The sequence below is a fragment of the Podarcis cretensis genome (genome assembly GCF_951804945.1).
Source record: "Podarcis cretensis genome assembly, chromosome: 10".
In the NCBI taxonomy this organism is placed as follows: domain Eukaryota; kingdom Metazoa; phylum Chordata; class Lepidosauria; order Squamata; family Lacertidae; genus Podarcis; species Podarcis cretensis.
In genome coordinates, this window is record NC_137179.1 from 3130997 (window position 1) to 3143739 (window position 12743).

General features: G+C 42.5%; 1 protein-coding gene across 4 annotated transcripts in view; it reads right to left on the reverse strand.

The window, feature by feature from the left end:
* The window catches only part of LOC307225084 (uncharacterized protein), a 43277-nt gene that overhangs the window by 27226 nt on the left and 3308 nt on the right, over positions 1 to 12743 (reverse strand). For 3 of the 4 annotated variants that reach the window (XM_079992811.1, XM_079992810.1, XM_079992809.1), the window contains one exon: positions 5530 to 12378. In XM_079992811.1, coding sequence (XP_079848937.1) covers positions 10863 to 12257 — 1395 coding nt within the window. In that variant the 5' untranslated portion in view covers positions 12258 to 12378 and the 3' untranslated portion in view covers positions 5530 to 10862. Of the gene's footprint in view, positions 1 to 5529; positions 12379 to 12743 lie in introns of those variants that run through there. The other variant, XR_013842799.1, reaches the window with a different exon arrangement.

The window sequence follows — 12743 nt, forward strand, 5'->3', positions numbered from 1 at the left end:
AAAGATGTTGTTTTTGTTTCAGACTCTACAGATTGTGGACAGAGTGGAATGTTTTGGAAAATGGCAGAAAGATATCTCTAAGTTTGTCTGGCAGGGCAAAAAGCCCTGAATAAAATTTAAAATATTGACTGATGCAAAGGAAAGAGGGGGGTTTGCCCTGCCGGATTTAAAGTTATATTATGAAGCTGCAGCTTTCTGCTGGATGAAAGATTGGTTACTGCTTGAAAACACTGATGTCCTAGATCTGGAAGGGTTTAACAATGCTTTTGGTTGGCATGCATACTTGTGGTACGACAAGGTAAAGATTCATAAAATGTTCAAAAACCATATTGTCAGAAAAACAATATTTATTGTTTGGACAAAATATAAAGACTTACTAGAAAGTAAGACCCCGAGATGGTTATCACCGGAAGAGACTCAATATGGAGGCCGGCTGGCCGAAATATTGGGAATTAATAGAAAAAATTGGAGACAAATGGAGGTTGCAGAGCTTGGAGAAATTAAAGAATAAGGTGCAAGATTGGTTACATTATGCCCAAATTCAAGAGGTTTTTAAATTGGACAAAAAGATAGGATTCCAGGCGGAGAAGTCGAAATTAGAGACAGAACTGTTGGAACCAAAGACCAAGGTACTGTTGAGAATGTATAACTTGCTGCTTAAATGGAATACACAGGATGAGATTGTTAAATCAGCCATGATAAAATGGGCTCAGGATATAGGGTATAACATTATGTTTGAGGACTGGGAAAGGTTATGGACCACCGGAATAAAATTCACTGCATGTAATGCCTTGAAGGAGAATATTATGAAAATGATATATAGGTGGTACATGACCCCAGTCAAGCTTGCAAAAATATATCACCTGTCTGATAATAAATGTTGGAAATGTAGAGAGGCTGAGGGGACATTCTTTCACCTCTGGTGGACATGCCCTAAAGTGAAAGCCTTCTGGGAAATGATCCATAATGAACTAAAAAAGGTATTTAAATATACCTTTGTTAAGAAACCGGAGGCCTTCCTTTTGGGCATTGTCGGCCAGAAAGTGTTAAAGAAGGACAGAAGCTTTTTTATGTACGCGACAACAGCAGCAAGAATACTCATTGCAAAGTACTGGAAGACACAAGATTTGACCACACTGGAAGAGTGGCAGACGCAATTGATAGACTATATGGAACTGGCTGAAATGACTGGCAGAATCCGAGACTTGGGAGAAGAAACAATGGAAGAGGACTGGAAGAAGTTTAAGGATTATCTACAAAAATATTATAAGTTGTATGAATGCTAAGTATTTGCACGATTTAGAAAATACCAGCTCCAGCGAATAGGCTTTGTAAAATAGAAAACTAAGTTATAAGTAAGAAAAGGTCAAAATTTAAGGCAATATTTTGTTTAATTTTAAGGTATGAGCAATTGGTAAAAATTATTTTAAATTTAGAAGTATAATATTTGGAAAGTACAAAATAAGGTATGAAATAAGGTAATAATTTGCTGACATTCTGACTATAAATAATGCAGGGTAAGGAGATGCGAGGAAGTCCAGTTAGTTATATCTTTGTATCTGTTTTTTATTTTTTATTTCCTTCTTTTTATATGGTTTCTTGGTGTATTTGTTTTGGTTTTTTGGTGTAGGGATTTTGTATTATGTATCTTGAAAATTTAATAAAATATTTATTAAAAAAAAAAACAAAATCTGAGGGCTCCCTTGGACAAGAAACAAGGAGACCAGCCAGGAAGAGCAGAGCAAAAGAGCAGCCAGTAGGTCTTGATTGAAGACTGTCTCCACAGGACTCCCACCTGCCACCAGGTGGAACAAGATGGAAGCCCCGAACAAAAGAAGACCCCAACTTTTATTAGCTGCTAATCCCCCATGCTACACCCCCAAGACTACATCATGACTACATCATTGAGACATCACAAAGAGGAGGGGTTCAGGGAACAGAAGAAGAAGAAGAGTTTGGATTTGATATCCTGCTTTATCACTACCCAAAGGAGTCTCAAAGCAGCTAACATTCTCCTTTCCCTTCCTCCCCCACAACAAACACTCTGTGAGGTGAGTGGGGCTGAGAGACCACAGAGAAGTGTGACTTCTCTGAAGGAGTAGGAGTTGTGGTGGTAACCTGAGGGTCTTGTCACCTGCCCGGTTCCTCCTTCCCCTCCCCATGATTACATTCCTGAGGACAAAGGGGAGTTCACTGTTTCCTGCCCCCAGAGGGAAGGGCTGGTCACTGTCCTGTGTTTCACTCCGTACCGAATCCACTTCCATATGCAGGTCCTTTGTGAGTGGAATGATCTTCTGTCCAGGACCATCAAGGTTGGCATGCCAACTGGGTAGGGCTCACTGCGGACATGTTGGCTGCCTTGTGTCAAGTCTCCCCCCTTTGAGAGTCCTTCCCTCCTGGTGTAAAATAAAAGTTGAACGGTGCAGATCCAATGTACGGCTGATTTTGTATGAATTTAATAATAATAATAATAATAAATTTTATTTATATCCCGCCCTCCCCAGCCGAAGCCGGGCTCAGGGCGGCTAACAACACTAAAACAGTACAACATTATAAAAACATTATAAAAATTAATTAAAATCAAAATTGATGGCAACCATAAACTAAAGTTTTGTAAAGATTGCCAAAGGAGGGAGTCAGGCTGCGCCCTGACCAAATGCCAGGTGGAACAGCTCTGTCTTGCAGGCCCTGCGGAAAGATGTCAAGTCCTGCAGGGCCCTAGTCTCTTGTGACAGAGCGTTCCACCAGGTTGGAGCCGCAGCTGAAAAAGCCCTGGCTCTAGTTGAGGCCAGCCTAACCTCTCTGTGGCCTGGGACCTTCAAGGTGTTTTTATTTGAAGACCGCAAGTTCCTCTGTGGGGCATACCAGGAGAGGCGGTCCCGTAGGTACGAGGGTCCTAGGCCGTATAGGGCTTTGAAGGTTAAAACCAGCACCTTAAACCTGATCCTGTACTCCACCGGGAGCCAGTGCAGCTGGTATATCACCGGATGAATGTGATCTCTAAGCGAAGACCCCGTAAGGAGTCTCGCTGCGGCATTCTGCACCCGCTGGAGTTTCTGGGTCAGTCTCAAGGGCAGCCCCACGTAGAGCGCAGTCTGGAGGTGACCGTCGCATGGATCACAGTGGCTAGGTCAGGGCGAGAGAGGTAAGGAGCCAACTGCTTAGCTTGGCGGAGATGAAAAAATGCTGCCTTTTTTATAGCTGCAATCTGCGCCTCCATGGAGAGGGAGGTATCGAAGATTACACCCAGACTCTTAACGGACGGTGCTGGCACTAATTGCACCCCCGCAAGAGATGGGAGTTGCCCCCTCAGTCCCATGTCGTCCCGTCCCAGCCAGAGGACCTCTGTCTTCTAAGGATTTAACTTCAACCGGCTCCCACGTAACCATCCAGCCACAGCCTCCAAGCATCTGATCAGTGTGTCTGGGGCCGAGTCAGGGTGGCCGTCCATCAACAGATAGAGTTGGGTGTCATTTATAACAGAAGTGTCATGTATGTCCTGTGTTTGTGTGTGTGTGTGTGTGTGTGTGTGTGTGTGTGTGCGTGTGTGTGTGTGTTGTTTGTACAAACTGAATGATTGTGGGGGGGGGGGGTTCCTGCAACACATGAATCCCCGTCCCAAAGAAGGGCAGTGCCAAAGAATGCTCCACCTGTGGGAATGTTCAGGGATGCAGGAGAGTATATATTATCTGATTATATCCTTATCCAACTTGTGTTAACAGGTTTCCAATATCAGCAGAGTAAAACATTCCCCTTTATTTTAAGTTTGCAACGGCAGCATTTGCTCAGGCTCGCTTAAGCCTTTATAATAACTATTCTGGTAATTTCCCCTTATTCCCTCATAAAAGAGAAGAGACGACACAGTCTTTTACAAAAGTATAAAAAGAGTTTACTCACATTCTGTTCACAATCAGATCCCAGAAGGCAGACTTAGGCTTAATGAAGTAATATACATTTGGAGTCTATCTTATAATAAGACAGTCCCTGTCTCCTCTCTTGGCTGGGAGCCAAGAGGGCATCTTTAGCTTAGTAGATGTTGCTTCTTTGAAGGAAGAGAGGCAAGAGAGAGATGGCTGCCCCTGCCCTGTACTTTTATCATTACCTGCACAGGTGAGGCCACACCCACCTCTAGTCACATGCAGAGGAAGTCTGTCCCAGCCCAGAGGGAAACAGGAAGTTTACCTGCTGGCTGGACAAACATCCCTCCCCATGTGCAAACATGTACACTCTAGGAATGTTGTAATTGACTGCTCTTGTGTTTCACATCCCACACCACCTACCACACAATTGCGCTCATTTCACACGCTAGCAAGGTTATGCTTAAAATGCTACAAGGCAGGCTTAAGGAGTATGTGGACCGAGAACTTCCAGAAGTGCAAGCTGGATTTCGAAGGGACAAAGGAAGCAGAGACCAAACTGGAAACATGTGCTGGATTATGGGGAAAGCTAGAAAACATTTACTTCTGCTTCATTGACTATACAAAATCCTTTGACTGTGTCGACCACAGCAACCTATGGTGAGTTCTTAAAGAAATGGGAGTGCCTGATCACCTCATCTGTCTCCTGAGAAATCTCCATGTTGGACAAGAAGCTACAGTTTGAACTGGATATGGAACAACAAAATTGGGAAAGGAGGACGGTATATTGTCTCCCTGCTTATTTAAAGTAAATGCAGAATTCATCATGTGAATAAAAAATTTAAGGTCTTATATATATAATAAATGTTCATAAGTGTACCAAGCAAGCACAAAAATAGATATGTCGACCACATGTCTGGAGCAGCTCAGGAAGACCGTCCTGAAACCATTTTGACTCCCAAGCTGACCAAACGTTTTCTCTGCAAGGAGGGAGCAGGTGAGGGAACCTTCCCATTGTCTCAGGAATTGGGAAATCACCATCTCAAAGGAATGGCCAGACTACCAGGAAAGGGAATCAGATAAGCCATTATCAGATATCCTGGCAGACAGGAAAAACGACAACATTCAAATTTCTGTTGCAGACCACCTTTTCTGTGATGTAGGTATGATGTTTGTAGTAGGTGGTCTGGGGTTACACCCCTTCTGTGATGTATGTATGATGTATAGAGGGGTGGTCTGGAGCTCCAGGGCAGGGAATTTAAAATGTCTATATAAAGGCAGGCACACCTTTGTTCTGGGTTCCTCCTCCTTTCCTGCGTGTGGTGAGTGAGGACCCTGTTGCAACAGTTCAATAAAGATCAGGCTTACTAGCTGCTTTGCTTCTCAATAGTCTCTGGTTGCCTCTGTTGTTTCCTCCTACCGATGGAGAACCTACAAGGGACTCTGTAAAGGGCTCCTGTGTCCCCCATAAGGGAAGAAGGGCAGCTTTTGTTTACAACAGATGGCACCCCAGATGGGACCTTCGGTTGCCCGGATTCTGGGGGCAAGGAAGGACTGGTGATCCAGCGCGCACCAGGCCATTTGCCAGGAGGAGCCACCAGTCCTCTAGTGACCCCAGGGTCTGGAAAGAACTGGAGTTCCAGCGGGGCTAACCAGAGAAAGCAACGCTTCATCAGGCCGGCCACAAATTGATTTATTTTTAACATAATCTTTATTAATTTAAATTACACACATATACAAAGAATTTACAATCTCATACAGCAAAAAAGACAATTAAGAAAAAACAATTAAGAAAAAAGGAAAGAAGAAAATACAGAAAAAGGAAAGAAGAAAAAGCAGATTTATGTGCATAAAAAAACTTAATCTTCCTAATTAAATAAAAAAGACTTCTTACAAAATGAGTCTTTCAATCATTCTCATGGTACTGTTTATACTGCCATTGTTTTCCCTCACAGTTTTATATTCTTTAATATTGTTCCCGTCTACTCCACAAACAGCATTTGTTGTGTTTACAAGTGTCACTCAAGTTCTGCTAATATGGTGTGGTTGGTACAATATGATCTTCTATAATCCTCTTTTTTTAAAAAAAATAATAATGATATTTATTGAGAATTTAGAATTACAAAGAAGAAAAGGAAAAAAGATAGACAAAAAAATTTAAACTATACAAGTCAATAAAAAGAGAAGAAAAAAAAGAAAGAAAAAACAAAACACACAATACATCAAAACCAAAAACAAAAGCAAACAAAAAATTTAAAAACAAATCCAATATTCCCATATCTTTATCTTTCGTTAACTTGTTTCATCGACCTCCTCACACCTCCCTTTTTTTAATTCTAGTTATTAATTATCTCAGCAAATCCTTTCCATCTTTCGCTATATTCTGTCATTAAATTACCTTAATTTATTTTAACCTTATCTTACCAAAAACAGCCCTAAAGCTTAAAACTTATTTGTACATAATTCCTTATAGCATTTCTTCTAAAGCCAAATAGTTTCATTCCAACATTTTTTCTAATACTCATTATGATCTTCTATAATCCTCAAATATTCTCCCTTCTCCAAGTATTTTCTGGTTCAATACTCCTCTAACTCTTCCCATCAGTTTTGCTAGTTGTAAATATTCTGACATGAGTATATGGCTTCTCTTGGTGATGTCCACAAGGGTATTTTTGGCTCAAGTAGTCCTTTATATTTCTTCCAGATTTTATATAATGATTTCCTTATCACATGGCTCAAAAATCCCCTGTGGACCTTCACTTTTTTGTACATTAAAGAAGCGTGCCATCCAGACCGATTCTCGTGGCCTTCCAAATCTAACATGTCCGTATCTTCTAGTGTAATCCAGTCTTTTATCCAAACCAATCCTGCCACCGCATGGTAAAATCCCAAATCTGGCAATGCAAAACCTCCTCTCTCCTTTTTATCTGTTAATAACTGGTGTTTAATTCTCGGTTTCTTTCCACTCCATATAAATCTAGACATTTCCCTTTTCCACTCCTTAAAACAATTCATTTCTCCTAAAATTGGTATTGTTTGGAATAAGAAAATCATTTTGGGGAGGATATTCATTTTCACAACCGAGACTCTTCCCCAGAGTGAGAGATGGAGTTTGGTCCAGGTTTCCATATATTTTTTAAAAAATTTCTTTCCATACTTTACTAGATTCATCCTCATAGAAATTTAAACTTTTATTTGAAATCCAGATCCCTAGGTATTTAACCTTATTTTTAATTTCCAGGCCTGTTTTTTCTTGAAGTTCTTTTTTTTCTTCCATTGTGAGGCTTTTTGTCAGTAATTTAGTTTTTTGGTAGATTATTTTCATTTTTTTTTAATATTTTTTTTTATTAATTTTCCAATTTTTAACAAACACGACAAAAACAACATGGAAACAAACACATAAAATCATAATTTCTTAACCTTATTTCCATAAGCCTCTTTTCTCGGACTTCCCCATACCTTCCCCTTTTTGCATCCTTTTATTTTTAACAATTATTCAACAACCCTTTTAGCCAATTAAATATAAATTCATTCTCCTTTTCAATTTCACCCTAAATCAAACAAAATTTACCGCTATAATTCTACGTCTTCCTCTCCCTTAGCATTTTAGCACTCCTCAATTTTATAGTAACTCTTAAGATATATTTTAAACTTCTTCCAGTCTTCTTCCACAGTCTCTTTCTCTTGGTCGCGGATTCTGCCGGTCATTTCTGCCAGTCCCATAAAGTTGATCACTTTCGCCTGCCATTCCTCCAGCGTGGGTAGCTCTTGTGTCTTCCAATACTTTGCTAGAAGAATCCTTGCTGCCGTAGTAGCGTACAAAAAGAAGTTTTTATCCTTCCTCGACACCAGCTGGCCGACCATACCCAAGAGAAATGCCTCTGGTTTCTTATGAAAGGTGCATTTAAGTACTTTCTTAATCTCATTATAAATCATTTCCCAGAAGGCCTTAATCTTTGGGCAGGTCCACCAAAGGTGGAAGAAGGTACCTTCAGTCTCTTTACATTTCCAACATTTGTTATTGGGCAAATGATAAATCTTCGCAAGCTTGACTGGAGTCATGTACCACCTGTAAATCATTTTCATAATGTTTTCTCGTAAGGCATTACATGCCGTGAATTTAATACCTGTGGTCCATAACTGCTCCCAGTCAGCAAACATAATGTCATGACCTATGTCCTGTGCCCATCTAATCATAGCTGGCTTCACTGTCTCATCTATTGTATTCCACTTCAACAGCAAGTTATACATTCTTGATAAATTCTTAGTATTGGGTTCTAACAGTTCTGTTTCTAATTTCAATTTCTCCACCTGGAAACCGATTTTCCTGTCTTGTTTGTAGGCCTCCATTATTTGAAAATAATGGAGCCAATCCCGTACCTTGGACTTTATTTTCTCAAAACTTTGTAGTTTAAATTCACCACCTTCTTGTTCTAAAATTTCAGAATATTTTGGCCAATTAGTTCTCATATTAAGTTTCTTTACCTCCTTAGCCTCCATTGGTGAAAGCCACCTGGGAGTTTTATTTTCCAGTAAATCTTTATACCAAATCCAAACATTGTATAGTGCTTTCCTAACAATATGATTTTTAAAACCCTGATGCACTTTAACCTTGTCATACCAAATATATGCATGCCAACCGAAACTATTATCAAATCCTTCCAAGTCTAGAATGTCTGCATTTTCAAGAAGTAGCCAGTCTTTTAGCCAGCAGAAAGCTGCCGATTCATAATACAATCTTAAGTCCGGCAGGGCAAACCCCCCTCTTTCTTTAGTAAAAGACCCTGGGATGGCCGGGAGCAGCGCATGCGGACATGGGTCTAGGAATGGAGAAGATTGTGGGCGGGATTCTCTGAAACACCCAGCAACCCAGATTCTCATCCTTTGCTGTCTCTTTTGCTTACGGTCTTCACTCCCAGCCTTCCTGGAAAGAGGTAGCGAGGAGGGGGAGGGGAGAACGGGAGACTTGGGGTTCTGCAATTAGAGAGGCAATGAACTGCAAGGGGAGAACGCCAATCAAAGCTCTCATTCCCTGTCGGGGAACCTGAGATCTGAAACTTTTCCTTTTCCCCAAGGAAAACGCCCCAAGGCTGGTCCAAGTGGCCAGTTTGCATAGAAGGGGACTTGGACTCGGTTTCCAATTTCTCTTTTTCTCGTAAATGCAGCTGCACCGGCAGCACCAAGATCCGGAAGGAAGTGACTGGTGCGCGTCAGAGCGCAAGGGCGTTTCCAGTTCCTTTCCGTTCTCTCTGGAGCAGCCGGATTTGGCACTGGGCTGCCAGGCGTCCAATGGAAAGGGACTCTTTTCTCTAGAGTGTAAGAGGCAGAAAAGGTTGCTGGGACCCCATGGTAAATAAAGGGAGGGAAAAGGACTTTGTAGAGTGCTTCGTAGAGAAGACAAATGACTGTCAGGACAAGAAAGACCTGGGAAAAGGCTAGCGGGTTTTTGTTCTGGTTGAAAAATGGGATACCCACATTCTAAGAGTTCTAACTCCCAGACGCAAAGGCATGTGCTGGGCGCAGCAGGAGGGGGAGTCTCCCTGGATGCTTCAGCAGCCGGCCTCCTATGGGTCTCCAGGCCCCCTCCTCTCCTCCCTCTGAGCCCGAACTGCTCTCTGCCCCAGATTCTTCCCGCTCACCAAACCCTGTTTCCTCCTCAGCTTGCAACATCTCCCCTTCCGGTCTGCTCCATTTTCTCCCTCTTTCTACTCATTGTCATCCCACCACCAGTCCACAGGATCTGAGCCTTTTTCCCTTGTTGGTCCCCCAGCTGGTGCCTCCCCCCCTCACCAGCCAGTCCATGGCAACAACAGCAGCCACAGCACTGTGGTCCTCTGGTAGGAAAACTCCTGAGAAGCAGCATTGAAGCAAAACTTCTGGGACCATCTTCCTCAAACCCCAGAATGAGCAGGAACTCTGGGCTTGCCCCATGGGGTTCATGAATGAAGGTGGGCCCCCCAGGAGACTTTCCTGGTACCTGCAGCCCCTCCTTCCCCCTCTTGAAATTAGGCTTGGGGGAAAATCTCCCATTCAATTTCAGTATTTCAAGTTTTCTTCAGAATGCGCAGGGCAGGAGGCAGCGATGAAGTTCTGGTGAAGAAGCAGTGCTCGGAGATCATGGGGTTGGGGGGGGGCGAGTTTGGTTTAAAAACCAAAGGTACTTTCATCTAAAATTATACTCACCATTGTGAGATGTTGCCCTATTTCATTATTACACAGTTTTACATATAAACACCAGAACTTCACATATACCTCATGCTTGTAGGAATGATTTCCTGCTGAGTTCATTGCTCAGAGTGGACTCTGAGAGGAAGACATCCCACACTCCATACATCTAAATGGGTTCTCCCATGTGAGAGTCCCTGGATGTTCCTTAAATAAAGGTAAAGGTAAAGCGACCCCTGACCATTAGGTCCAGTCAAGGACAACTCTGGGGTTGCGGCGCTCATCTCGCTTTACTGGCCGAGGAAGCCGGCGTACAGGTTCCGGCTCACCTGGCCAGCATGACTAAGCCGCTTCTGGTGAACCCGAGCAGCGCACGGAAACGCCATTTACCTTCCCGCCGGAGCGGTACCTATTTATCTACTTACACTTTGACATGCTTTCAAACTGCTAGGTCGGCAGGAACAGGGACCGAGCAACAGGAGCTCACCCCGTTTTGGGGATTCAAACCACTGAACTTCTGATTGGCAAGTCCTAGGCTCTGTGGTTTAACCCACAGCGCCACCCGCGTCCCTGTTCCTTAAATGCTCCATTATAAAGAAGGCACTTTCTGCAGTCTTTTCATTTAAACTGCTTCTCCCCTCTGAGTTTGTTGATGGTATGACGGGTTTAAACTCTTAAAGTTCTTCCTGTCCATAAGTCTGTTGATTTTGAACTTCCACTAAGAGTGAATTTTTATCTACTTTCCTGATATTTACCGTATATGGTTTGTCTTTTCTGTGAGTCTGTTGACATAAATCAAGGGTTCCACTCTGACTGAAGCTCCTTCTACAGTCCATACCCTTAAATGATTTCTCCCATGTGTGTCCGTAGATGTTCTCTAAGCTTTCCACTCTGATTGAAGCTCTTTCCACACTCCATACATTTAAATGGTTTCTCCCCTGTGTGAGTCCGTTGATGGTTCCTAAGGTCTCCACTCTGACTGAAGCTCTTTTCAAACTCCATGCATTTAAATGGTTTCTCCCCTGTGTGACTCCGTTGATGTTTTCTAAGGCTTCCACTAAAACTAAAGCTCTTTCCACACTCAATACATTTAAATGGTTTCTCCCCTGTGTGAGTCCGTTGATGGTTCCTAAGGTCTCCACTCTGATTGAAGCTCTTTCCACACTCCATGCATTTAAATGGTTTCTCCCCTGTGTGAGTCCGTTGATGTGTTCTAAGGCTTCCATTTTCACTAAAGGTCTTTCCACACTCAATACATTTAAATGGTTTCTCCCCTGTGTGAGTCCGTTGATGTGTTCTAAGGCTTCCATTTTCACTAAAGGTCTTTCCACACTCGATACATTTAAATGGTTTCTCCCCTGTGTGAATCCGTAGATGATTTCTAAGGTCTCCACTCTGATTGAAGCTCTTTCCACACTCAATACATTTATATGGTTTCTCCCCTGTGTGAGTCCGTTGATGTGTTGTAAGGCTTCCACTAAAACTAAAGCTCTTTCCACACTCAATACATTGAAATGGTTTCTCCCCTGTGTGAACCCGTAGATGATTTCTAAGGTATCCTCTGTTACTGAAGCTCTTTCCACACTCCATGCATTTAAATGGTTTCTCCCCTGTGTGAGTCCGTTGATGTCTTCTTAGGTTTCCATTATCACTAAAGCTCTTTCCACAATCAATGCATTTATATGGTTTCTCCCCTGTGTGAGTCCGTTCATGTGATCTAAGGTGTTCACTCTTACTGAAGTCCTTTCCACACTCCATGCATTTAAATGGTTTCTCCCCTGTGTGAGTCCGTTGATGTCTTCTTAGGTTTCCATTATCACTAAAGCTCTTTCCACACTCCATGCATTTAAATGGTTTCTCCCCTGTGTGAGTCCGTTGATGTGATCTAAGGCTTCCATTCTGACTGAAAACCTTTCCACACTCCATACATTCATATGGTTTCTCCCCTGTGTGAGTCCGTTCATGTGATCGCAGCTTTCCACTATCACTAAAGCTCTTTTCACACTCCATACATTTAAATGGTTTCTCCCCTGTGTGAGTCCGTTGATGTATATTGAGGTGTCCACTATGACTGAAGTTCTTCCCACACTCCCTGCACTTAAAACGTTTTCTCTCTCTGTGAGTCCGCTGGTGTGTTCTAAGTGTTGCATTGAAAGAGAAGCTCTTTCCGCACTCCATACCTTTAAATGGGTTCTTTCCTTTTTGTGTTCGTTGATGTGAACTATGTGTGCTCATTCAGTGAAGCATATTCCACATTTCACACATTTTAATGGCTATTCCTAATGAAACACAAGGTGCCTTGTCCCCTGCAATTCTGTCTTCTCCATCACCTTTTTCAGTGGGCAGAAAGGAAATCCTGTTTGGGTTTCAGGAAAGAGAACACAGGGGGGAAAAGGACACATCAACTGCCATTAGCACCTTCTCTTAACATCTCCTACATTCTCCCATGTCCTCCCCATGTTCCCAGTTTTTAGGAAATGAAAATGGTATGATGTCAAATGATAGTAATGCATCAGCAAACTTTCATAATCCTCAATCATCTTTAATAACACAGCATGACCTTGGAATACTGTTGTCTTGTGGGACTGCCTTTCAAATCAAGTAGTTGCCCCCGTTTCCACCTCTAGATCTTCATGAATCACCTGCACAGTCCCACTGACCTCAGGAGGTCCATATGGACCATTTTGGGAGACCCAGGCCTTCATCTCTTCCAGGGACTGT